The following is a 23,729-nucleotide window of genomic DNA, read 5'->3' on the forward strand; positions in this document are numbered from 1 at the left end:
TTGACTTTAAAATGCTTTCTTCTTCCATGAAATACAAGATTAAATGAAATAGCTAGAGTAGCTTGATTATCCACAAACAACTTTATACTTCCCTTTTGCTTCAAATGCAAATCATCCATTAGCTTCAACCATAAGGCTTGATTCACAACAGTTGTAGTTGCAATGAATATAGCTTCTACAATTGATTGAACCACCATCTCTTGCTTTCTTGAGCATCAAAAGAAGCAACTTGACTCAAATGTGAAGCAATTGCTTGAAGTGCTTCTTATATCATCTAGCGATCTAGCCCAATCACTATCAGAATAGCCTTGCAACTTGAACTTCTCAACTTTGCTAAAATTGATCCCATGTGCAAGTGTCTCCTTCAAGTATCTTAATACCTTCTTTGCAACAATCATACGAATTTCGATTGTACAATGGAGAAATCTAGACAAGACACTTACAGTGTACATGGTGTTTGGCCTAGTGGATGTGAGGTACATGAGACACCTAACAAGACTCGTGTACACCTTCTTATGTACAGGATCTACCTTACCTATTTTTTGAAGTTTTTCTTAGGCTTCCTCATACCGTTCAAGTTCAAGAATAGTCACAATGCACCTTTGATAAGCTTCACTCAATGTTCTTGTACCTTTAACTGGTGTATCATTTACCAGTTCATCATGATTAAGAGAAAACTCTTGCTTCTTTTCTTTTACATCACTTGTCTAATCCCATTGTTCATCTTCTTGGAACTGAACATTTCTACTTATAATCATTTTCCCTTCTTGAGGTTGACAGATTCTATAGGTTTTTGACGCCAAGATAAAACCAACAAATATTCCATACTCAAATTTCTTCTTAACTTGTCCCTCTTAACCTTTAAAACATAACAAAAACAACCAAACACCTTTAGATTCTTTAGAGTTGGCTTCATCTCAAACCAAGCTTCATAGAATGTTTTCTTCTCCAATACCCTTGTAGGAAGTCTATTAAGAAAAAATACAGCTGTGTTAACTGCTTAGGTAAGGACTTCTCATGCAACATGCACTTAATCATCTCCATAATGGTACTGTTTTTCCTCTCACTAACTCTATTTTGTTGTAGAAAGTAATAAGCAGTGAGTTTATGCTCTATCCCAACCTCCTCACAAAAAGCATTGAAGCTTTGTGAGGTATATTCAATCCCATTATCAGATCTAACAACTTGAATCTTACAACCACTTTAATTCTCAACCTATCTCTTATACTTCAAAAACACTTCAACAACCTAAAATTCTTGCTTCATGAAGTAAATCTAGCACATTTGTGTAAAATCATTAATAAAATTAATGAAATACTTGTTTCTATTCATGAAGGAGTTGCTTGTAGACCACATAGATCAGTGCAGATCAACTGTAACTTCTTTTTGGCTCTCCAAGTTGAGTTTTTGAAAGGCAACCTTGTAACGACCCGATACTTAGGGGTGACGGAAAGTGAGATTCGAGACTCCATTCTCGTAAAATAAAATCATAAATATTTTTATGAAACATTTACGAGGTTAATTTAGGAGTGAATTAGATTTTGGTTAAGTAAATTCAATGATATTGGGAGTTGTTAAGGTATGGGGACTAAATCACTTTAGGGCTAAAAGTTGAATTATAATTTTGAAATAAATTAAAGGGGTTAAAGTAGCAATTATACCTACATTTTAGTTGTAGTGGAAAATCATTAATGATATGTATATTATATATAGATATATGTGTTACATATTAAATTAACTTTAATATATATACATTATAATAATGAATAAAAAAATTAATTAAAGCAAAATAAATGAGATGAAAGTGGGAAAAGATGAAACATTTTAGATTTATTATTCAAAGATTTTTTAATAGATGTGAAATTTTTAGTAGATGTGAATAAGATATCAATCCAATATTCGAGTCTATTAAATATCCACATTTGATAAGTATAAAAATAATTTTTAATATATATTTTTTAAAAGAAGTAAAATAAATAAAGAATTCAAATATCCAAATCTATATCCGTTATCCACAAAAATCTTTGAATCTGTTGTAAATAGTAATTAAAATACCATCATCCTAAAAAAAAAAGCAGATATCCACAAATATCAGAATCTACATTATCCATCCCAAATTAGTGTCGCTTTGTGATTCCAAACAGAATTAGATACTGTAATTGATAAACTATAATGAGACACCTACTCAAATGATTCATAACTTGAAAAACAAAAGAAAAGGAAAAAAAAAAAAGCTTCAAGCATTCATTAAATTTGCGTGGGACATTTCGTGGAACATTTTAATAGTCTAAAACGAACTTAGTGTCGCTTTGGATTTCACTCGATAATATACTTTAATTGACATATTATAACGAGTCACTGGTTAGCCATTTCAAGTTTCAAGAATTTAATATTGTTTGGGACATTTCGTCGAACAATTCATGAGTGTCCAAATATCTAGAAGCACTGAAAGCCAAAGGAAGCGGGAAAGTACTATAAATGGAAAGGACAGAAAGCAATAGAGAAAAAAATCAATGCCCTTGGAAACAACAGCGAAAACCAACTACTCATTCTTTAGCATTTGCAGATTGTTTCTTCTTAGCCTCATCCACATCTTCAACTGGTGGTAGAGTCTGCATAACCAAATGCACAGAAAAATCAATGCCAGTAATCGAAAAAGAATTTAGTGTCGCTTTGGGATTTTATTCGATATTACATAATGTACTTGACATGTTATAATGAGTCACTTATTAGCCATTTCAAGTTTCACGAATTCAATAAAGTTATTTGGGACATTTCGTCGAATACTTTAAAGAGTGTCCAAATATCTAAGAAGAATTCTAATCCAATAGAAGTGAGAAAGTAGAGTGAATTGCAATAAAAAAGAGATTACGATAATACTGTAATTGACATATTATAATGAGCTACTGATATTAGCCATTTCAAGTTTCAAGAATTTAATAAAGTTGTTTGGAGCATTCCATCGAACATTAAGAGTGTCCAGATATCTAGACGCACCGTAAACCGAAAAAAGTGGAAAGGAAAGAAAGCAATCGTGAAGTAATTACAAGATCAGGCTTGTAGGTATTGTGGACAACGGAGGCGCCGGCAAGGAGTGAAGCGATGACGACGACGCATGACCAGGCGAGAGATGGAGTCCCCGTCGGCTGTTTTGCAGCTCCAAATTTTTGGTTCATCGTCCTTTTCTTGGAATCGCCGCCTGCTGACCACCTACACTAAAAGTACAAGTATTTTTATATTTGAATCGTATTACTTGTTTATTTTTCAAAAAATCCAGATTACTTATCTTTTGCTTTGGTATTGTTAATTATGTAGAAAAGAAAGGATTCTCTTTTGAGGACGTTGGCCATTCATATCAACCCAAGGTATCTCTCTATAGTCTATGGTTTTGTTTGAAATCAAACAGCACTTGTGTAAGGAAAGTGGCCTTAAATATTTATTGACCGTAGATTAAATGAAAACAGCCAAGTGTTCAAGAAATTGGAAACAGCTATTCCCTAACCTTAAATTTATATAAACTGTAGATTAAAGAATATCAATCTCATTTAACACTCAAGATTAAACTTAAATTTATATAAACTGTAGATTAAAGAATATCAACCTCATTTAACACTCAAGATTAAACTTACCAGTAACTTGCAGGACACGTTTTTATTTTCTCTCCAAAAACAACATATAGTAAATAAAAAGATACTTTTCATTAAAAACATATATGTTGTTTTTGGAGAGAATAAAAACGTGTCCTGCAAGATACTTTTCATTAAAAACGCGTTTTACAAGGCATGCTTTCAGCCACGTCAGCTGAAAACACGCCCTATAAGACACGTTTTCATTAAAAAGCCTCTTTGCTCAAATGATTAAATGCTAGACCTGATATATCATTTAATATAAAGAATGGTTAAATTAAAAAATTAACTATAAAAATATATTAGTAATAATGAATTTAATTTTTTAATATTTACATTTTTTCCAAATTGGTCCTTGTTTATTCTTTTTCAACACATCTTTTTTTCAGTCTCATAAAAACCATCAACCAATAAGCAAATCAAAATTATGTTAATCTAAGGGTTGCAGCTAGAACCTATTCACTTAAAAGATTACAACTCAACTTCCCTTCATGTAAGGCTAGGTAACACAGATGAATATAATTCTATCTTTAACCAAAATCCAAGTATTTCACCGCATGGATATATCAATAATCACACAAAACTTCCCATTCAGCTGATATACAGAGATACCATGGGTTTATCTAAAACTTCCAATCAAAATCCATTTGCAAATCATACCCAACAGAACATGAACAATCCCAACTATTTTAAAGAAAATATACCCAATCCTTACTAATGAATGCAAGCACCTAGCAGTATGAAAAAGAAAACATATATGCATACATGAATCTTGACAATCTCCACCGTATATGATCGTGAAACCCAAATAAAAAAAAAACCTTTGCAATTAGCAAATCGGTTGAAATTCTCCAATTCTTCAATTACTATCAATATTAACAAGCATCCCAATTAGATTATTATTATATTAAAACTAAAGTACAGATTTTTTGACAAAACTAAGAAACAGAATGTCCCAGTCTGGAATCCTATATGCCGGTTTTGATCGTTTAATGGGTACTTCGCATTTCTATAAAGAATGGAAAACTATTGAAATAATTATATATGCATTATTTAAATTTCTGCAAAACAAGTAATTAAAATATTTCTAAAAATATTCTTATAAATAATAAATTGGATCCGACCTGGTTTATCATTTAATATAAAGAACGTTTCAGTGATTGTAAACTTTATTGAAAAAACAGTAATTAAATCCTAATAATATTTGTTCATGTATCTGTCCTTTTTTTTAAATACCTACTTTTTTAAATTTAGGTCACCTATTTAGAAAATCCTACTAATAACCAACTGATATAGCATAAAACAACCACAAAGTAACTCACAGACCACATCAATAAATTTCAATTTTCAAACACATAGCAAAAACCAAAAAAAAAAAGCAAGTAAAAAAGCATAAATCTTAAATTAAAACAGAGAAAGCCGAAGACAATGTTGAAGCAAAGATTCATACCTGAAATCAGTCTCCGATGAAGCAGGGGTTACAAAAATCGCAACAAAGAAACGGCAGAGAAATAAACCCACTGAAATATAAGTAAAAAAAAAATTGATCTGAAACCAAAATAGAAATGACAAGGCAAACACAGAAAAAGACAAAGTTCAGGATTCATACCTCAAAATCAGTCTCCGATGAAGCAGGGGATTTCAAAAAACAGAGTGTAGCGTGTGTGTGGGCGTTTTCGCCTTTGGTTACCCAAAGCTAAAAAAATGAGAGGAAAAAAATTCAAAAGAGACCGAGAGAGAGAATCGGTAAAGAAATGAGAGGAGATTCGGATTGAAGAGATATATTTGAGGATTTGTTATGAAAGCAGAAGAAATGAGGAAGAAAAAGAAAACAAAACAGGGAGACCGAGAGAGATAGAGAGAAACGGCTAATAAATGGGTTTATTAAGTGTTGTATAAAGTGTTGTAGTTTAAGTGTGGGTTGAGGTTTCAATTTGGGTTTTTATTTGAGCTTTGGGTTTGAGGTTTTAATTTCGATTTTAGATTGTATTATTGATTAAAAAATTGTTGCGGAAATTATGACTCATCACTTCAATTTTTTTTTTACTTACATTAGCTTCATCACTTAGAATTCTTTATATAAATGTTACCAAGTTATTTTTAGATTCTATGTATTCATCCATTCCAGGTAAATAATTCCAGATAAATAGTTAAAATATTCATATATCCCAATTAAATGATTAGAAATTTTCAAAATTTATTCATTTTAGTCAAATTGATGAAATACAAAATTTAATTACAACACATTATTCATTAGGCTTATATCATAGCTTAGCTTACATTCAATACTAGATTAGCAGCTATAACTATAAAATGTAGACATTTAATTCGACAATAGAAATACAATACATTAGAATACAAATTGAAATATTAGCCAAACCAAAAAAAAAAACACAAAAAAAATAGAAAAGGCAAAGACAAAGCTCCTCCCTGTATATGGATTGCTATATCGTGGTATAATTAGAAAAATGGATTATCAATCTATGCAAGGTTTCTGGATAAAACTTTCTGGCAAATAAATAACAAGGTCTCTTCATTGAATTCCACAAGCATGGTCTACTTATCCCTCTCCTCTGCACCAACAAACAACACACCTATTTGTTCATTCTTTCTTCCAAACAAACATGCATAAAATCTCAAATTCAAAACAAAAAATAGTAGGAAACTTTTTTTTACCTTTGGACCACTTGTGAAATGTATGCTTTCCTCAATGAACTGCACAGTCAATCAAACACCAGTTTCAAAGTTTGTACCAGCAAACTCACATTTGGGAATGTATGTATAGGTGGACATACCGTAAGGTTCTTGAGGAACTCAAATGTTATATCTTGGGCCCTAAATGCTCTGGGATGCCACTTCCCTTCTGACCAATCTACATATGTTACTGACCTATTTGCGACTCCACTAGGATCAATCATCTGTTGTATATAAAAATAATTGGTTTCACGACGCCACTTCTATATATAGTAAGTATTGATGCCATCAGAAGAAACAAGTCTGATGTACCAACATTAAAAAAGGTTGGCAAATAATGCTCGTCTGAATAGCAATTGCGTCCATCCATATGCGGCTGACATAACATTAGATTTTTGTTAACGAAGTGACACCCATCATATCAAGTAGGATTTATTTGTGGTTTAAATAAAAATATGAGAAGTATTGCGAGTTTAATAACAGAAATTGAAAGGCAAGCAACATTCTAAGGTTATACAGTTGCTTCATTATAGCAACAAAGTAGCTCCTCAACAATTACCTTGCAATAATTCTTGAATTTTCTGTAATATAGGTTGTCCGCCATAACTATTATGGCATGCTGACGCTTCATGCTGAACCACTGAAATAAAATATGAATCAAAACTAACTAAACGTATGAGAAACATCATTGCCACGTTTTATTTTTTTAGCAAAAAAAAAACTGTTACAAAAGGTCCATGAAAATATATTCAGGCAAAACCTTACAATCTCCTGCCAGAAAACAATGCTAAAACTAAACACTTACAGCTATTTATTTACTCAGCACAATAAGTTACGATGGCAGTTAATATAATTTTTAAAAGACAAGAGAATAGGACTTTAGAACTACACAAATCCATGAAAAGACATCCACCATAATCTATTGTCATATTCTACTTACAAAATACATAGGTAGCTATCTCAAAAACTATTTGGCTGGCTTAAATTATAAATTCAAAAGTTGCATGCCATAAAATCATAAAAATTAAGACGTGATCATTTCATTTATGCACAATGCAAACCTTACCCTAACAAGTAATGTGCACAATTATCTATGGCTTGGACTATAAATTTTACCGAGAGAAAAATAAGAGTAATACATGACGGCATCCTCATTGAAAAGGTAACTATCAGGAATATAGGATCCACCATACGATGCTTTTTATTCTTATATATTATATAAGGAAGGCCCCATGGGGAATTCGGACCCCGATACCGGCACAGTAAACTGTCAACCTTGAAGTTAGCTATAATTTCAGTGATTACGCAAAGAAGCACATCCTCTAGTCTAATTAACCTTGAAATCAGATGAATCTATAATATAAATTTTTTAACTAGAACTTAAAAAATCTTGTTTGATTCCTGTATAGAATTAATCATATTCCGATGTAATGCTTTCAGTTATTATACCAAAAATAAAGAATATATGTGATGTGATAGTTTAGAAAAAAAAAAGCTAAGGCATCTGTTGTAGATAATTCTATTTTAGTATTTAAAATATTTTTTATTTTATTTTAATTAGATTTGTTATTTTTTAGTGTCTAATTATACTCCTTGAAGTAAATTTTAGAAAAGCTTTAATATAATAATATGATTAAAATTTGGATAAGGTTTATGTTTTTGATAAAAACGATGATGTGTACATAAATGGTTGATGTATAAAATATAGTTTAGATAAGGATTTCTAATATAAATATGTGTTACATCTTTTCTTTAAGCCTAAACATCCGAGCTTGTTCTTATATTTCTCTCTTCTTTTTATGTTTTCCTCTCTAAGCTTTTTCTTTGATTTTTCTATCCCTTCCAAGAATTTGGTGTCAAGAACCTTATTTGATCATAAAGGGCTTACAGATCTTTCAGAGTTGAGTAAGAAATTAGCTAGCATTGTCAACACTAAATGGTTTCAGATAGTTGTTTTTTGCCTCCACCACCTACCTATTTAAGTGAAAACAATTAAATATGGGCTGTCAACATGAAGACATCTGAATGTTTTTTATCTTTGCAATGTGGTTGTAAATTAAGAAAGAACACTAACTTTTGGTCAATCCAATTATAACTCAGACAAAGAATCATAGCGAAGAAAAGGAAAAGAGGTATAAAGCCAAAAGTTGTAACAAATCATCCATTTCTGAAGAAAAATTTAATTAGAATCATGATAAGTCATGCTCATGGAGGACTTCTATGGTAGTGACATTACTAGACAAATACAAGTGCTTAACCTCAAAAGAGAATTTTAAGTTTTGAAGAGGAAAGAGTCTGAAACTTTGAATGAGTACAAAGACAGACCCATGAACATAGTGAATAAGCTCAAATTACTTGGAGAGGAGATGAATAACAAAAGAGTTGTAAACTTGAAGACTTCAAATACTTGACTAAGATTTTTCTGGCTAAACTAATTTATACTTTTGAGGCTCAAGAGTAAAGGAGGTTTATTATGCAAGAGGATTCGATAAAAGGTGCATTTATGGTCAAAGGGAAAGGCAAAATGCAACATGAGTACAAGAACGAAAAATCAAAAGAGAGAGGAAACAAGAATAATGTAAAAAATGGAAATAAAGGAAAATTTACGTTATGTTCACATTGCAAAAATAAAAAATAAAAAATCTGGAGAAATATTGCTACTACAAACCAGACATACAATGCAAGTCTTGCAAACAACTAGGCCATATGGAGAAAGTTTGCAAGAAAACCGACAACAAGATCAACAAGCTAAAGGATCAAATATCCTACAACAATAGGATGAGGAAGTTTTGTTTCTTCTTGCTATGCAACAAAAACCTCCTCAAGTGCATGACTCATTGATAATAAAAGCACTCATCATATGACATCAAATATCTACTTATTCGAAGAGTTGGACAAAACTTGCTCCAAAGTCAAAATTAGTAATGATGAGTTCATATAAGTTAAAAGAGAGGAGCTATGATAGTTGAGACACCGTCAGGTAAAACACCAATTAAGATGTTTTATTTGAACAAATAGATAAAAATGTCCTCAATGTAGGACAAATACTAAAAAAGAAATATTTTTTGGTGCTTAAAGACAAAACATGCATAATTTATTATCCATCAGGCCATGAACTCTTAACTGTTGGCATGACAGACAAATGTTTCTCCTTAAACTTTGATTAATCTAGTTCATCGACTTATACCGATTCAATTAATGAATTTGAATTGTTGCATAAAAGGATGGGTTACTTTTATAACATCCCAAAATTTTCGATGTCAAAATTTGTGCCATCTCAGTGGTAGAGCGAATTAAAAATTTATAATTATATTAGACTTCATAAAAGCTCTATTGCTCTAAGGACAAACTTGTAATTATTTTAATGTGACACTAAAGAGTGGTAGCAATGTAATCATATTAGACTTAATAAAGGCTATAAGGACTAACTTGTACGAGGAAGTAAAGTAACATGCCAAATCTAGAATGAAGAAGTGGAGAGCTTGGAGATTTCTTGGACTTAAGTGGCTAGTTGTCATAGCCTTAATAAGCAATTAAACCAAGATTTGAGTGTAATTATACCACAACTTAGTTGAGTTAGTGAAAAGCTTTAATCCTTTCCGTGAATTTCCACTAACTATTTTAAGGTGTAACCATGACCATTAAATGAAGTAATTAAGATTAATTATATTTCATTAAAGGAAATAAGAGCACTAAGCCATTTACATCCCCACTCTCATCTTCGATTCTCCATAGCAAAGGAAAAAAAAGAAAAAATCTCGTGAAGTTCTCTTTGTGACGTGGGTCACTCTCCAAGGATTACACCTTTTTCATGTTATAACATTGAAATATGTTAATTTGGCCATTTTTATATAAAATGAGAAGCATAGTTATATGAGGTCTAATGACCCCTTTTTCATGTTATTTTGATATAATGTGATGTTCATGAGAAAATATGGATTTGCTTTTAAGCCCATGTAAACTTGATAATAAGATTAGGATACGATTGTCATGCCAATTAGGGTATTATATTTAATCTTTTCTAGAGTTTTATGTTGGTGTTATGTGGGGTTTGGAGTTATGTATTCAATACTTAAAGTTCTAATGTGTTACCTCTTGGTATGACATGTTATATGGACCATTAGGCATACACTACCTCTTCTGAGGGTCTCATAATTTACTTGGAGTTCTGTTGCCTTCGAGCAAAACACCTTGATGCTCATATGGTGTATGTGGATTTCCAGTAGTGTTCGAAGTCCTGTTTTACTAAGATTACAGTGGGCAATGTCATGAAATTAATAATAAATTAAAAAGGAAAAAAAAGAATATTGTTATAGAATGTTTGATTATAAGGACCATTACAAGACTTGATAATGTGAGTTACCTGGGAAGTGTGTATGCTAATGTATGCCTTGCCATGTTGGTATATTATAATATATGCTTATGTTCTGTAGGTTTTGCCTATAGATTCTCATTTTCGGATCCTTGAAGCTTGACTTGACTCAGAATTATCACACTATTAACAAGATCATCAAAACTATGAACTTAGTGCATTTATGACTTGTGGCATGTATATAGGATGTCAGCATGTATAAATATGCTAGGTTCATTTCCTCTTGGTATTTTGAGTTACTTGTTATCGACTTGTTATGTTGGAGGCTCTAACAGTTATGTTTAACCATATTATGTTTGAAATTCTAGTTAACTATGCATTCATAGTACCATTTCTTTACTTGGAAAATGTTTTGTATGATATTAAACTTGCTTTACATGAGTAGCGTGACTAAACATGTTTTGGGATGGTTTGCTTGTATTTGGGAAATATCAAAGTATGTTTTATGCATGCTCTGTTTGGAGGTGATTTTGGGACAATATGAAATGTTTTTGGGGTTGCACAATAGGTGATGTCCCGAGCTTGGCTTTTCAACATCACGACTTCACCCAAACCACATCGTGACTTTGACTAACCAGCAAGTGACAACACGATGTCACATGGCCCAACGTCGTGACGTTATACGTTGTTCCAGCATTTTGACCCATTCTGAGTTTCGAGGGTTCGTTCTTAACCTCAAACACTCCTAATCACACCCCCAAAATGATTTTAGTTTTAAAAAGTTCCTAAAACTATACAATGATTTTAAACGATCTTTTATGATTTTATGGAAATGCTTCAACAATCGAAATTATCAAGGAATTTATAGGTTTTGTTGCATATGTTTTTCAGTAGCATCTCTTATCTGTACCGTCCATCAAGAGGATAAGGGTGTTACAACTTCAACTACAAAGCCCTGAATCACATGCATAAGAATGAAGTTGTGCTCAACAAGCTTGCAATTGCAGAGCATTCTAATTTTTATGAAGTATATTAGCTTCGAATAATAAGCAAACGTCCTTTTTTCCAAATAACATGACTCGAAAAGCTTATAAAAAGCTGCAATTAATTCGATGTTTGTGGGTCAATAGAAATTATATCCTTGAATAGCAATAGATATTTCATCATTTTTATAAATAATTTTACTAGAATGTATTGAATATTTTTTACGAAACAAAATCTGAGGTTGCAAATTTGTTTTGGGGTTCAAGGCCTGACTTGAAAATCAAGCTATTGCAAAATAGAAATAATTAGGTCAAATAATGGTATAAAATACACATGATAGATTTGATTAGTTTTGAAGAATTGCAGATATTGAACACCAATTGATTGTAATTTATACTCCAGAACAAAATGGTGTTAGTGATAGGAAACACAAAACCATTAAGGAAATGCCTAGATGCATGTTAATTGAAAAGGGGCTTGTTAAGAAATTTTGGGCAAAAGTAGCCAACACTATTGTCTACCTACTTAACAGGTTACCAACTAAATCCTTGAAAGGAAGGACTTCATATAAGAGATGGTATGACACTAAACCTTCAATTTATCATCTAAAAAACTTCCGAAGCATTTGTTATGTGCATGTTCTCGAGGTTAAAAGGGACAGACTTGATCAAAAGGTAGAAATTTACATTTTCCTAGGCTATAGCTACATCACAAAAGGCTATAGAGCTTACAATCCACTCACAAGCAAGGTGACTGTAAGTAAAATTGTAAAGTTTAATGAACATGCAACATGTAATTGGGAAACAAATGAAGAACATGTCAAACAAAGTGTAACATATTTGAACTCTCAACAATAAGAAGATTTCATTTTTGATGAAGAAACCACTGATCATAATCCAGTAAGTGGAATCAGACCACTTACTGACGTATCAAAGGCCAAATGTTGATATACTTGAACCTGCAATCTTTGAAAAAGCCTTCAAATTTTAAAAATGGAGAGATGCCATGAAGGAAAACTTCCTAATGATTGAAAAGAACCAAACTTGGATGCTTATCAATAAACCTAGCAACAAGAACATTGTTGGGAGTCAAATGGATTTATAGAACCAATTTGAATCTGGATGGTTCTATCAACAAACTCAACAGCAAATTACCCCCAACAGTATCATATTTTTTAGAAACATATGCTCTAGTCCCAAGGCTGGAAACAATAAGATTGTTATTAGCCTTAGCAGCACAAAAAAGTTAGAAAATATTTCAACTTGATGTTAAATCAACATTATTGAATAGTTATCGTCATGAGGACATCATTTGGAAGCCAAAGTATATCTTTTGGAAAAGGCTTTGTATGGATTGAAACAAGCTCTAAGAGCTTGGTATTCTAGAATAGATGATCCTTTGCTGAGGTTGAGATTCAAAAAGACTCTTAATGAGGTTACATTAGATACCAAAGTTATTGACAATAATGAATACTTGGTTGTTTCTCTATATGTTGATGACATATTAGTGATAAGGAGCAACTCTGAATTGGAGCAACAATTCAAAATTATATGATGAAGGTATTCGAAATGAAAGACTTGGGAGAGGAGTCCTACTTTTTTGGAATCGAGATTCCTCAATCCAAACAAGGAATATTAGCATTTCTCAACAACTATGCCAAGCAAGTGCAAAAAATAATTCAAGATGGAGAATTGCAAAGTTGACACACCATTGGCTTAAAATGAAAAGCTCAGCGAAAAGATACTTCTACCAAGGTTGATAAAACTAATTACAGAAGGCTAATTGATTGCTTGTTGTATCTGACAACTAGACCAAACATGATGTTTGTCGTCAGTCTTCTTTCCAAACAAGAAAAGAGTGTTGAGGTAATTGATTTTGGTGTTTTATTCCACAACTCATCTGAAGTGAAATTGTTGAGCTATATAGATAGTGATTGGACTGAATCACGTGATGGTATGAGAAGCACTTTAGGCTATCTATTTATGATTGGTTCAAGTATATTTGCATGAAACTCAAAGAAGCAATAAAATGTGGCAAAATTAACTACAGAAGCAGAATATATTGCATTCATTGTGAATCAATAACTCCGGTTGAGAAAATTGTTGCCAAATTTGGGCTTGACTCAAAATAAGGCAACAGGGATAAATTGCAATAATCAATCAGTTGTGGCAATGGAGAAAAATCCAGTTTTCTATGGCCGAACCAAGCACATAATAAGTACCATTTTATTCGAGAAGTTGAAGCAAAAAAATGAAGTAAAGTTGGTCCTCTGCTGCTCAAAAGGCCAACTTGCAAATATTTTGACTAAGACAATTTGAAACATTGAGGAAAACTCTTGATGTTTCCATTGAAATAGAAGGAGTGTTGAAGATATGTTATTTTTAATGTTTAAAATATTGTTAATATTATTTTATTTTAACTAGATTTGTTATTATCTTTTACTGATCAATGATAATCCTTGTGAGAGATTTTAGATAAAGATGATGACTAGGATTTAGATAAGGATTATGTTTTGAATAAGAAAGATTATATGGACACAAATGATTGGTGTTCAAGATATAGTTTAGAAAAGGTTTTCTACTATTTGTGTAACATCTTTTTTAGCAGTCAAGTAAAAAACAACCAAGTTTGTTCTACACTTCTTTCTTCCTTTTGAGAGTTTGTTTCTTGTATCCCTTCCAACAGCATCTTATTTTTCTTTCATATTTACAAGAAATGAGCATAGTTTCGATATCCCCATCCACCATAATATAACTTGTAAAAGCTATAGGGAGTAAAGAAAGGGGCAAGTTCAATTGCAAATCTATCAACTAGCAGTCTTCAAGATGTGGCTCCCACTCAAGAAAAACATATCTAAAATATATTAGCAAAAAAGGCATGAATAGCAATACCAGACAAACGGTAACTGGAAAGAGCTTGGTAATAACCACACATAGCAGTTGGAGAACATGCCTACAGTTCTGAAGAGAGAACTACGAACCACATTCCACTCTAGAATTGAAATATTGGAATCGGTAAATAATATACCTGTGAACCTTTCCGAAAAGCGTTCTTCTCAACTTCGGGCATCATACGCTCTGAATACCTCCCAGTTCCATGTGGACCAAGATCAACAAAACTGATCAAATATGGAAAAGGTAGTATTCAAATAATCTTAATATTTACCACAAGAAATGATAAGGGCTTTCACACCTGGTTATATGACGGGATAAAGATGTTGCTTACCAGTCAATAAAGCTGACATTAGTGAGCATCAGGTAGTTGTAAACATAGTCAAAGTTGTGTAGTGGTACACAACTGCAGAAGAAGGTTTAAAAAGGGGAAAAGTTTAGATGAGTAGTATCTATGATGAGCATCTTATGGCATGAAATGTGATGCCTTAACTACCTATCTGAAAGCAACAAAAACTGCTGGTTATCAGGATCTAAAAGTGAACGTGCCAATAGTCTCCTCTCAATATCGACCATGGAAAATTTTCCCCAAACCACCTGCATTTTGATACCTGCTTCTTAGGAGGCACTATATAGTATATTCAAGCAGACGTGTGAATTTAATGATGGAAAAGCAATTTTAAAATAAAGAATGAAGAAGACTGAATTCATCAGAATTTGGGGAACAAAAGGGGGCATCATCAAAACCAAAATTGCACGTGCCCGCCCATCCTTTGAAAGTTTCTTTTTCTTTTTCCCTTCTTTGCGCTTGAGAACCTTTTAAGTAGGCAGAAGATTAAGAAAAAAAATGTATAAGTTCCCCATATATATTTCAGCCAAATAGTAGGAATAAAAACAAAGTATAGAATTTTTACAGAAACTAATTCAACAATTCCTTTCATATGGATAAGAGGCCAATAACATTCAGTCAGAGTAAAATTCCATCATGAATCTCTCAACCCTTTTTAATGCAAGTCCTTACCTGACAAAATGCTTAAAATGATTAGTTCCACCTACCGTTTCTCTGTGAATATCTCGACCAATAAAATAATGACTTGTGTGTACTGGCTTTTCTCTGGAAGCATGTACATAAACAGAGAATCTATCCTCATGGCCCTGCAGGAAAATGTTAATTAATGTTATTTGAAATTGGTAGAGAAGAAAGGAGTTATAATATCGACTTCGAGAGGTTCAGAAATCGCACTTGATAGCAAAGACAGAAATTAAAAAAGATAAAAGAGTGAATTAGAACTTTCAATCAAGTAAGCATTTAAGTTATTGAAGTTGGTATCCGGCCCCCAGCAAAAGCATATATTGATATGCTGAAATTTTGCTGTAATTTGTTGCCTTTGGAAACTTTAAAAAGGAAAGAAAGAAATCCCAGGCTAGAGAGCAATTAGAGTAGCTTGGAAAGCCTGGAAATAAATCTGGAAACTGTGCACACATTAGGCACAAGAATTTAGGGACTTCTTTCGCACTTGCAAAACCTGATACCAAATTTAGAGCCCATATTTCAAAGGATAGATCAGTGCAGTTAATTATGTCACTCCAAGAAGTTGGTTTTTAGTTTTTTTTTTGGTGGGGTCACTCAACAGATAATGACATTAAAAAAGCTCACCGCTACTTTGGTACTTAATCTAAATGCTGAATGCTAAACGGGAAAATGCTGAACGCTAAACGGGAAGGAGTCGAACACACAAATCAAAGTCTATAAAAAATGCAAGTCAAATAATAAAAACAACAAAACCATGCAACGGAAACTCCTAGAATGAAATAGAAGAATTCTATTGGCAATACTTGCAAAGGAGAAGTTGCATAATTGATGCAAAGCCAAGACAAAAATAATACTGATCAAGGAACAAATTCTTACACGAAAGAACTTATCCCAAAGTGGCTCAAAATGTAGCGTCCCTGAAGTCAAAAACAGGAAAGCAATTTTTGGATTCTTGGATTGGATGGGAGGTGTGTTGAGGATTTCCCTAAATACAACATGAGATCTTGTCTCTTCATCACTTAACTCCCTGGCAGTAAATATTGATGGCTTGTTGAACAAAGTACAATCTCTAGAAGAAAAGATATAGCAGGCTGCCGATGTTGTTGGAGGGTAGAGAAAGGCAGTAATCAAGAATATGATCACAAAAGTTACCAATACAATAATCCAAACTGGCCTCTTTAGACGCGAGCGCTGCCTTGAACCAGACATGAGAAGAATATCTTTTATGCGTCGCTGCCATGCACGAGTTGCCTTCATTGCATCAGTCAGTTTCCTTGTCTTACCATATCACTGCATCACCTTGGGAGGGAAAAGACCACTAATGGAATGCTGATCAGTTTATTGGAACCCGATCACAATCTGAAAAGGGCAAGATGGGAAACAAATACAGTATCAAAGTGATGGTACAAGCAAGCAAGCGTGCTTAATAAACCTTAAAAGCATATTTAAGATAGCATATTGAACGTAGATTTTGAAAGGAAAGACTCAGCTGTATATTAGGAAAATTTTAGAGCGTCGAGCGATAGAAATAATCCAAATGAAAAACAAGGGTAGTGTGAAGAAGCGAATACATGAGATTTGAGGGTTCGAAATTGAAGGCTTACGCATTACTAACTGATTATTATGATTGAGCTACTAAGGTGGGATGTAGGACCGGAAATTTGATGCATAGGCAGTGCGGTGTTTATTACCAGATTTCAGGAAATAAATGTCTACCTAATAGGGTAATAGAAATAGAAATGTGAAAACAAACAGCAAAGCAAATCAAAGAAAATTAAGGTTTGGCTGGCGATTCAAATACAACTTGAGAAAGGAATTTCAATGGGGAAAAAAATGAGAGAATGGAAAATAATAAAAGATAGAATTGGGTGACAGCGGAAAGGGCAGAGCAATAGCGCAATGAAGGAAAGAAAAGAAAAGAAGCAGCCTGCGGTTGATGCGGGTGTGCGTGGAAGAAAGAATGAGAAATCATTTCCAAAAGCAAAGGACGAAGGAAGAGTACCTGCAACTGCAACTAATGAAATGCAGGAGATGGATTGGAGTGGAGATGATCATGCACAGCACAAACTAAGCGAAGAGAAGATACGAGGCCAAGTGATGAGATCTGATCCCACAAACATTTCCACCAACAAATAGCAATAGCAACGTACGTAACGTAAGTCGAGTCTAAAGAATTTTCTTCTCTTTTTTAATAATTAATTAATTAATACTACCATCAATAAGACGTCAAAAAAGAATACTACCATGATCAAGCATAATAGTTATAAGAACGTAAATACCCATTAAGGTAAGCAACCACATACCTATTTTTATCTCCACCCGGTAAATAATAAAAACCTGATTTTTTGGAGCTTTACGAACTTCCCCTATTTTGCCGCCCCAACTCTTCGCTCTTTAATACACTTATATCAAACCATACTTGCAATATTCAAAACTCCTCAGCACGGCCTAACCTTAGCACCCGGTAAGGGGCAAGATTAGAAATTTTCAAAATCCAAAATTAATTAAAATAAAAAAATGAGAAATTTTTTATTCTCTTTCTTTAAACTTCAAAATCCAAACAATAAATAACTATTTTTACTTATAATATATCAACGAAGCACAATATTTTTAGAATCAAATTGATAGATGAACCAATTAGACTTTCGACACTCGATTTAGTCAGTTCAATCAATCCAATAAGTCTGGTTGAATAAATTATTAAAAATATAATGATTTAAAAATAGATAAGATTGGTTGAACCAGTTTGACTATTAATTTTGTCGGTCCATTGGTTCAATCGATTCACGAGTTAACCAATCTTACCCCTTATCCTAAACTGATACCCTGATTGATTCCCAATCCAATTAGTGTAACCGACTAATCTGATTTTTTCCTATTGTAGGCCTTCATAGAAATCAAATCTATTTTAACTAAGCTCTTTACATGTATGATATCAATATAGTATATATTTATACAATAATTTAGTTCATAATATTTTGCAATTTTGGCCTCAAATAATATTTAGATTTCTTCATATTACTTAAAAGAGTTAATGTTTTAGATAATTTTTAATTTTAAAAGATAACATTGTTATTATTTATACTATAATATCCATGATTATATAAAGTTTATATCAATTCAATTGCAAAAGAATTTGAAAATAGATTTTTAATAAAAATATTATAAATAAAAAAATATAGTTTTATTGCCCAATCAATTGGTTTATACTAATTCTCGAGTCAACTGATTTAATGCTTTTCTTTTAATCGATACCATGATTGGCTCCCGATCCGATCGACCAATCTAGTCAAGTTGAAACAACAGTATTCAGAATCCTCTTAAATAATTAAATTAATGTTTTTAAAACTTAAAATTAGTTGAAATTCAAATCTAAAATATCCAAACAATGAATTTAGAATAATTCAAAATCTAGAAATTTCAAAAATTTTAATTCCCAAACAAAAAAATTTAAAAATAATGAATTAATAAATCATAAATCATAAATTTAAAATTTTGAAATTTGAAATTTGAAATCCAAATTTAAAATATATTTGCTAAACACTGGTAACACACCAAACCCTACCATTCGATAAGATCCAAGAATGGTTTATTACTACTTGAAAACAAACTAACTTAAAAACATTTCAATGGAAGCTTTAAAGAATTCTTGCAAAGTTATAGATATAAATCATATTTTAGCTATTATTTTACTCAAGTGAAGGATATATCATCAATTTGAAAATAATCTACAATTCATATGGCGTATAAATTCAAATATGATACATTCATAAAAATCTTGTCAAAATAGTCTTAATAAACAAAAGTTCTTTGTACACGTCATTTTCAAAATACATTTATGCGCCACCACAAAAGACATGCATGATATAAACAGCTCAAAGTGATAACTTATTAAAATATAATAATATTAACTACCTTAAATATTATTTAAATGTATATTAATATACACTTTTTCAACCGCAGGTATGTTGCTCATTAAACTCGTACTTAATCAGAATATCATTATCTGTGGCACCTCATGCTTTTAGATAACGCTAGCAAGTGATAACTTTGAGAGGACTGTGGGGCAAGGAATACCCATATAGAGAAAATATTTAATTTGTTTGGACGAGACTTGAACTGAATGGACTAATCATAATGCCTTTAAATCTTCAATAGAATATCAGAATTTAGGTATCAACACTATCATAACTTCTCTATCATCTTATCACTTGCTTTCCTGCGATTCCCATTTGATGACCTCTAAACGAATTTGAAATGCCTCCTGTCAAAATAGATGGTTGTTGGTGTCAATATTAGTACAATCAATTAGTTTTTCACCAACAAAATGAGTAAAGCATATGGTTGCTGCAGCCCGCCAGCTGCTAATGTTCAAATGGGATCTTCAAAAAAAAAGAAGCAATTGAAGAGCAATTTTCATTTCTTTCATCAGAAACTAAGAACTTTTAAACGGTTATATCCAAGATCACAATCAGGCTAAATCAGTAGTAGTAATACTGGTGAGACCCTAAAGATGTCGCTCTGGATATATACTTGGACAAAAAAATCTTCTCTACTAGAAGAACTAGATTTAGACTGAAGGAATAGGTTAGAAACAGAAATATAATGGTTCGCCCTTCTCGTTAAGTTACTGGCCTTCTCTTCTGTTAGAGACTAGAGAGTTCTTTGAAAAGCTAGGAGTCCATTGCAACAGCTTTGGGAAGCAGAAGCAATTGACTTGTAGGGATGTAGGTCTGGGTTTGGGATTTTAGTGGCATCTTCAGAGGAGATCCTACTAGCTGCTTCTCCTTGGAAACCCCATTCCCCAATGTTGCAAGCACCTTCCTTACTTCATTTGCCAGCTCTATAACCATGTCCTCCTCATGACCTATTTACAAAAACACAATGCAACCTTCAACGTATTGTTTTTAATTCGATGAAGAAAATAGAAAAATGTCAGAAAGACTAACCTATGTCAAACAAGGCCTTCTCCAGCAGGAAAAGATAATCTCTATTGTTTCCACAGGGTCCAACAGCGGTTGCAATTTGCCTGAAAAGCTAACATCCATGAGTAACATAAAATTTTCATCAAAAGGTTGAAAAAGGTCAAAAAGAAAGGATCAGAATATTACATAGCCATTTCCTCCAAGGGAGCAGGCCCCAAATAATACTTGTTTAAAACTTTGTCTGGAGTAGATGTGAAACTGCATGGTTGAACAATTTTATTAACAAAATTATGCACCAAGAAAATGCTTTCTGCAGATATCTATCAAACTTGGGAATAAGATACGATGGGAACATAGAAGCATGGGTGGTGACTTACACAATAACTCCGGTTAGAAAAGGCTGCAGGGGATCTGCTTCCTGATAGAAAGCAATCACATATAAACATAAGTACTGAAACAAACAAACAAACATAGACAGATAAGCAAGACAAGAAATTTGAAAACACCATCTTGTACCTTGTAGAACTCCACTAGATTCTTTTGATCATATTCACATTCTCTCCGCTCCAAGTACTACAAAATGTGGGTAAAAAGATCACTTTCCAAGTAATATGAAAACTCATCGAGACAACTAATACTTGAAATAATGAGGATGCTTAAATGAAAGAAATAAAGCAATGTAAAGTGTGATGCAAAATACCTCCATTGCTGCTCTTTCCCTTTCAGAACTGCCCCGAACACAATAAGCAGCACCCCACTGGAAAAAGTACTTCACAGTTAGCAAACAAAGAAAACAAGCAGTTCTTAACAAGACTACTAATAATTAGCAATAATTATCAACACACAAAATCACAGTATCCAGGCTTTTTTTTTTTAATCAGCACAATATGGAAGTAAACAAGGAGAGAAAAATGAAGGCACAGACTTGATAACTAGTGTATGCCATTTGAAATGAAAGAGTTACTGTCAACTGCCACTTACGCATACGGCTCCTTCAATGTGTTCCAAGGTGCAAGTCCTTGCAGGATTTTCTGGTGTACCTCTATGATCAATGCATGCTGCGATATGAAATAATCAGGATGAATAAAAAATAAAACAAAAATTCCGGAAAAAAAAACCGACAACTAATCAATGTTGTTCTATATTGATAAAATACTTACCAAGGTCAAAAGCACGCTTGTAATCCTTGATGAAGCCTATGACTTTCTCATCATACTCAAACCCCGGCTTCCAGACCAGTGACCCGTAACCAAAAACCCAGAAAACCATAGTTGTAAAAAAAATCTGAGAAAAGGAAGTGGATTATGTTAATTCTTCATCATAGACAATGAGATGAAAAAAAGGACCAGCAATGGCAAACAACCATATATTATGAAACGGTTATTGTACTAGATGTGGCAAGGAAATGAGTTTGGGTAAGCTCAATTTAATAGCAAAGATGTATAAGTTTTTTTCCACGGGCTTGGGTATCCTCAAACAGCAATTACAGTGTAAGCCCCAGGTCCTCATCAAAGATGTAAACCTTTTGAGAAATGATAACGAACAACTATGCAAAAGAGGAGAGGACTTACAGTAAGAAATGAAAGAGAGAAAGCAGAGGACGGTAAAGGCAGGAAAAGTGAGTACAGAGAGACGAATCCCCACTTTCTCTCTTTCTTCTCCGATTCCGGCTCTTAGTGCATTTGGAATTTGTTTTTGGAGAATAAATGAGGGAAACAGAGTATTTATAGCTCCCCCCCCCCCCGGGCGCCCCCCAAAAAAAAAATTCTCAATTACGTTGTTTTCCAACTAATGCCTGCCTGCCTTCCACTTGCCCACCAGTGTTTTACTTTTATTATAGGGATGTGCGTTGCAACGCGTGGAAAAATATATGAAAACTAGATTCATTGAATCTGGACAGTACGGGAAAGAGGCAGGCAGTCTCGATTTCCGCCAACAAATCTGATTAAAATCTAATTGACATGTCATTCATAACTCCAGGACTTAAGGTTTGAATCTAAGGCAACCGACTCTGGACTTCAAATTCAATGAATCTGGACAAATATTATCACATTAGCAGTTAAGATCAGGAAACGAACCGAAAAAGATAGCAGTTGGGCCATTGACCAATTCTATTTTCCATCCAAATCCAAAGGAAATAATACCCTACAAATCCAAACTTGAAAGGGTAGGCTACACTCATGCTTATTTTTATTTACATTATTTTATATTTTAGTTATTTATGTTTAAAATATTATATTTTAATTACTTATATTATTGTGTTGTAATATTTTAGTCACCGAACTATTAGTTGTTGCTAACAATGTAACAGTAAATTGACTTAGCGCGTTAAATCATCATTTTAAATAAAAAATTATGTTAAATTATACAATCGGTCTCCAATTCTTTTTATTTTGAACTCTTTAAATTTTTTTTATGTTCTTTTAACTTTCATTGTTTTCTTTATTTTCCATTCTCTTCTATTTCTCTCATTATTTTTCTACCTTCTCCATTTCTTTTAATATATAAGGAAATTGAATTAGCAGTGAAAAAAAAAGTCAAATGCTATCATTGCCTATAACTAAAATCTATAAACCCATACATTGCTTCTTTGTTCACTACTAATTCGACTCTTAATGTGATAAAAGAAATGGAGAAGGTAGGAAAACAGAGAGAGAAACAAAAAAGAAAAAAAAAGTTAAAAGAATATAAAAAGTTTAAATTGCTCAAAATAAAAAAAATATGAGAACCGATTGTATAATTTAACCTAAAATTTTGTTTAAAAAAATGATTTAACCTGCCACATCAATTTAAAATATTACAACACGATAATATAAGTGACTAAAACATAACATTTCAAATATAAATAACTAAAATATAATACGAGGTAATTAAGACTATGGGAGTAGTTTACCCAATTTTGGAATTGGAATTTGGATGTTCAAACTTCTAAGTTCGAACAATACATATGGGAGCATCGTCTTTCTTATGTTCAATTCGGTCAAATTCAAAGGCCTAAGTCGCCTATTCAATTAAATTATTCCAAGCCCGAGAAATTTTTTAAATTCAATGTCGGTTCGGTGAAAAACAATAAATTTTAAAATAACAAACATATTATTTATTTATATTTTGAAAAAGAAAAACTCACATTAAAAAGACATCCTCATAAATCATTCGCTGACTAATTATAATCAAATTTTAACATTTTTTGTCATTTCAATGCTAAGTTAGTATCGTTGAGTCAAATAACATCAAACTCACCCGCAATATCAGAGACAAATTCAG

General features: G+C 32.6%; 2 protein-coding genes across 12 annotated transcripts; both read right to left on the reverse strand.

Moving 5' to 3' along the window:
* Positions 1–2,343: 2,343 nt before the first annotated feature.
* LOC107930785 (glycosyltransferase BC10) lies at positions 2,344–17,983 on the reverse strand. 11 transcript variants are annotated; one of them, XM_041117000.1, is made up of 16 exons: positions 17,844–17,948; positions 17,543–17,644; positions 16,417–16,899; positions 15,564–15,662; positions 15,210–15,323; positions 15,004–15,104; positions 14,842–14,913; positions 14,644–14,734; positions 6,880–6,960; positions 6,637–6,696; positions 6,422–6,544; positions 6,303–6,341; positions 5,236–6,199; positions 5,077–5,146; positions 3,048–3,210; positions 2,344–2,612 (listed from the first exon to the last, which is right to left on the reverse strand). In XM_041117000.1, the coding sequence occupies exons 3-13, from the start codon at positions 16,795–16,797 to the stop codon at positions 6,071–6,073; spliced, it is 1,290 nt and encodes a 429-aa protein (XP_040972934.1). In that variant the 5' UTR covers positions 16,798–16,899; positions 17,543–17,644; positions 17,844–17,948; the 3' UTR covers positions 2,344–2,612; positions 3,048–3,210; positions 5,077–5,146; positions 5,236–6,070. The 11 variants fall into 11 exon arrangements, with proteins under 11 accessions (XP_040972934.1, XP_016717992.1, XP_040972940.1 ...); XM_016862503.2 differs by lacking the exon at positions 17,543–17,644 and having other exon boundaries at positions 17,844–17,983; XM_041117006.1 differs by lacking the exon at positions 17,844–17,948 and having other exon boundaries at positions 15,270–15,323; positions 17,543–17,808.
* Positions 17,984–19,942: 1,959 nt separating this feature from the next.
* On the reverse strand, positions 19,943–22,303 carry LOC107930786 (gamma-glutamylcyclotransferase 2-1). Its single transcript, XM_041117007.1, has 9 exons — positions 22,037–22,303; positions 21,626–21,749; positions 21,447–21,523; positions 21,166–21,222; positions 20,982–21,038; positions 20,843–20,883; positions 20,652–20,723; positions 20,490–20,569; positions 19,943–20,407 (listed from the first exon to the last, which is right to left on the reverse strand). Exons 2-9 carry the CDS (start codon positions 21,732–21,734, stop codon positions 20,214–20,216), a joined length of 687 nt encoding a protein of 228 aa, XP_040972941.1. The 5' UTR covers positions 21,735–21,749; positions 22,037–22,303; the 3' UTR covers positions 19,943–20,213.
* Positions 22,304–23,729: the final 1,426 nt, after the last annotated feature.

This window comes from Gossypium hirsutum, chromosome A07, assembly GCF_007990345.1.
Source record: "Gossypium hirsutum isolate 1008001.06 chromosome A07, Gossypium_hirsutum_v2.1, whole genome shotgun sequence".
In the NCBI taxonomy this organism is placed as follows: Eukaryota; Viridiplantae; Streptophyta; class Magnoliopsida; order Malvales; family Malvaceae; genus Gossypium; species Gossypium hirsutum.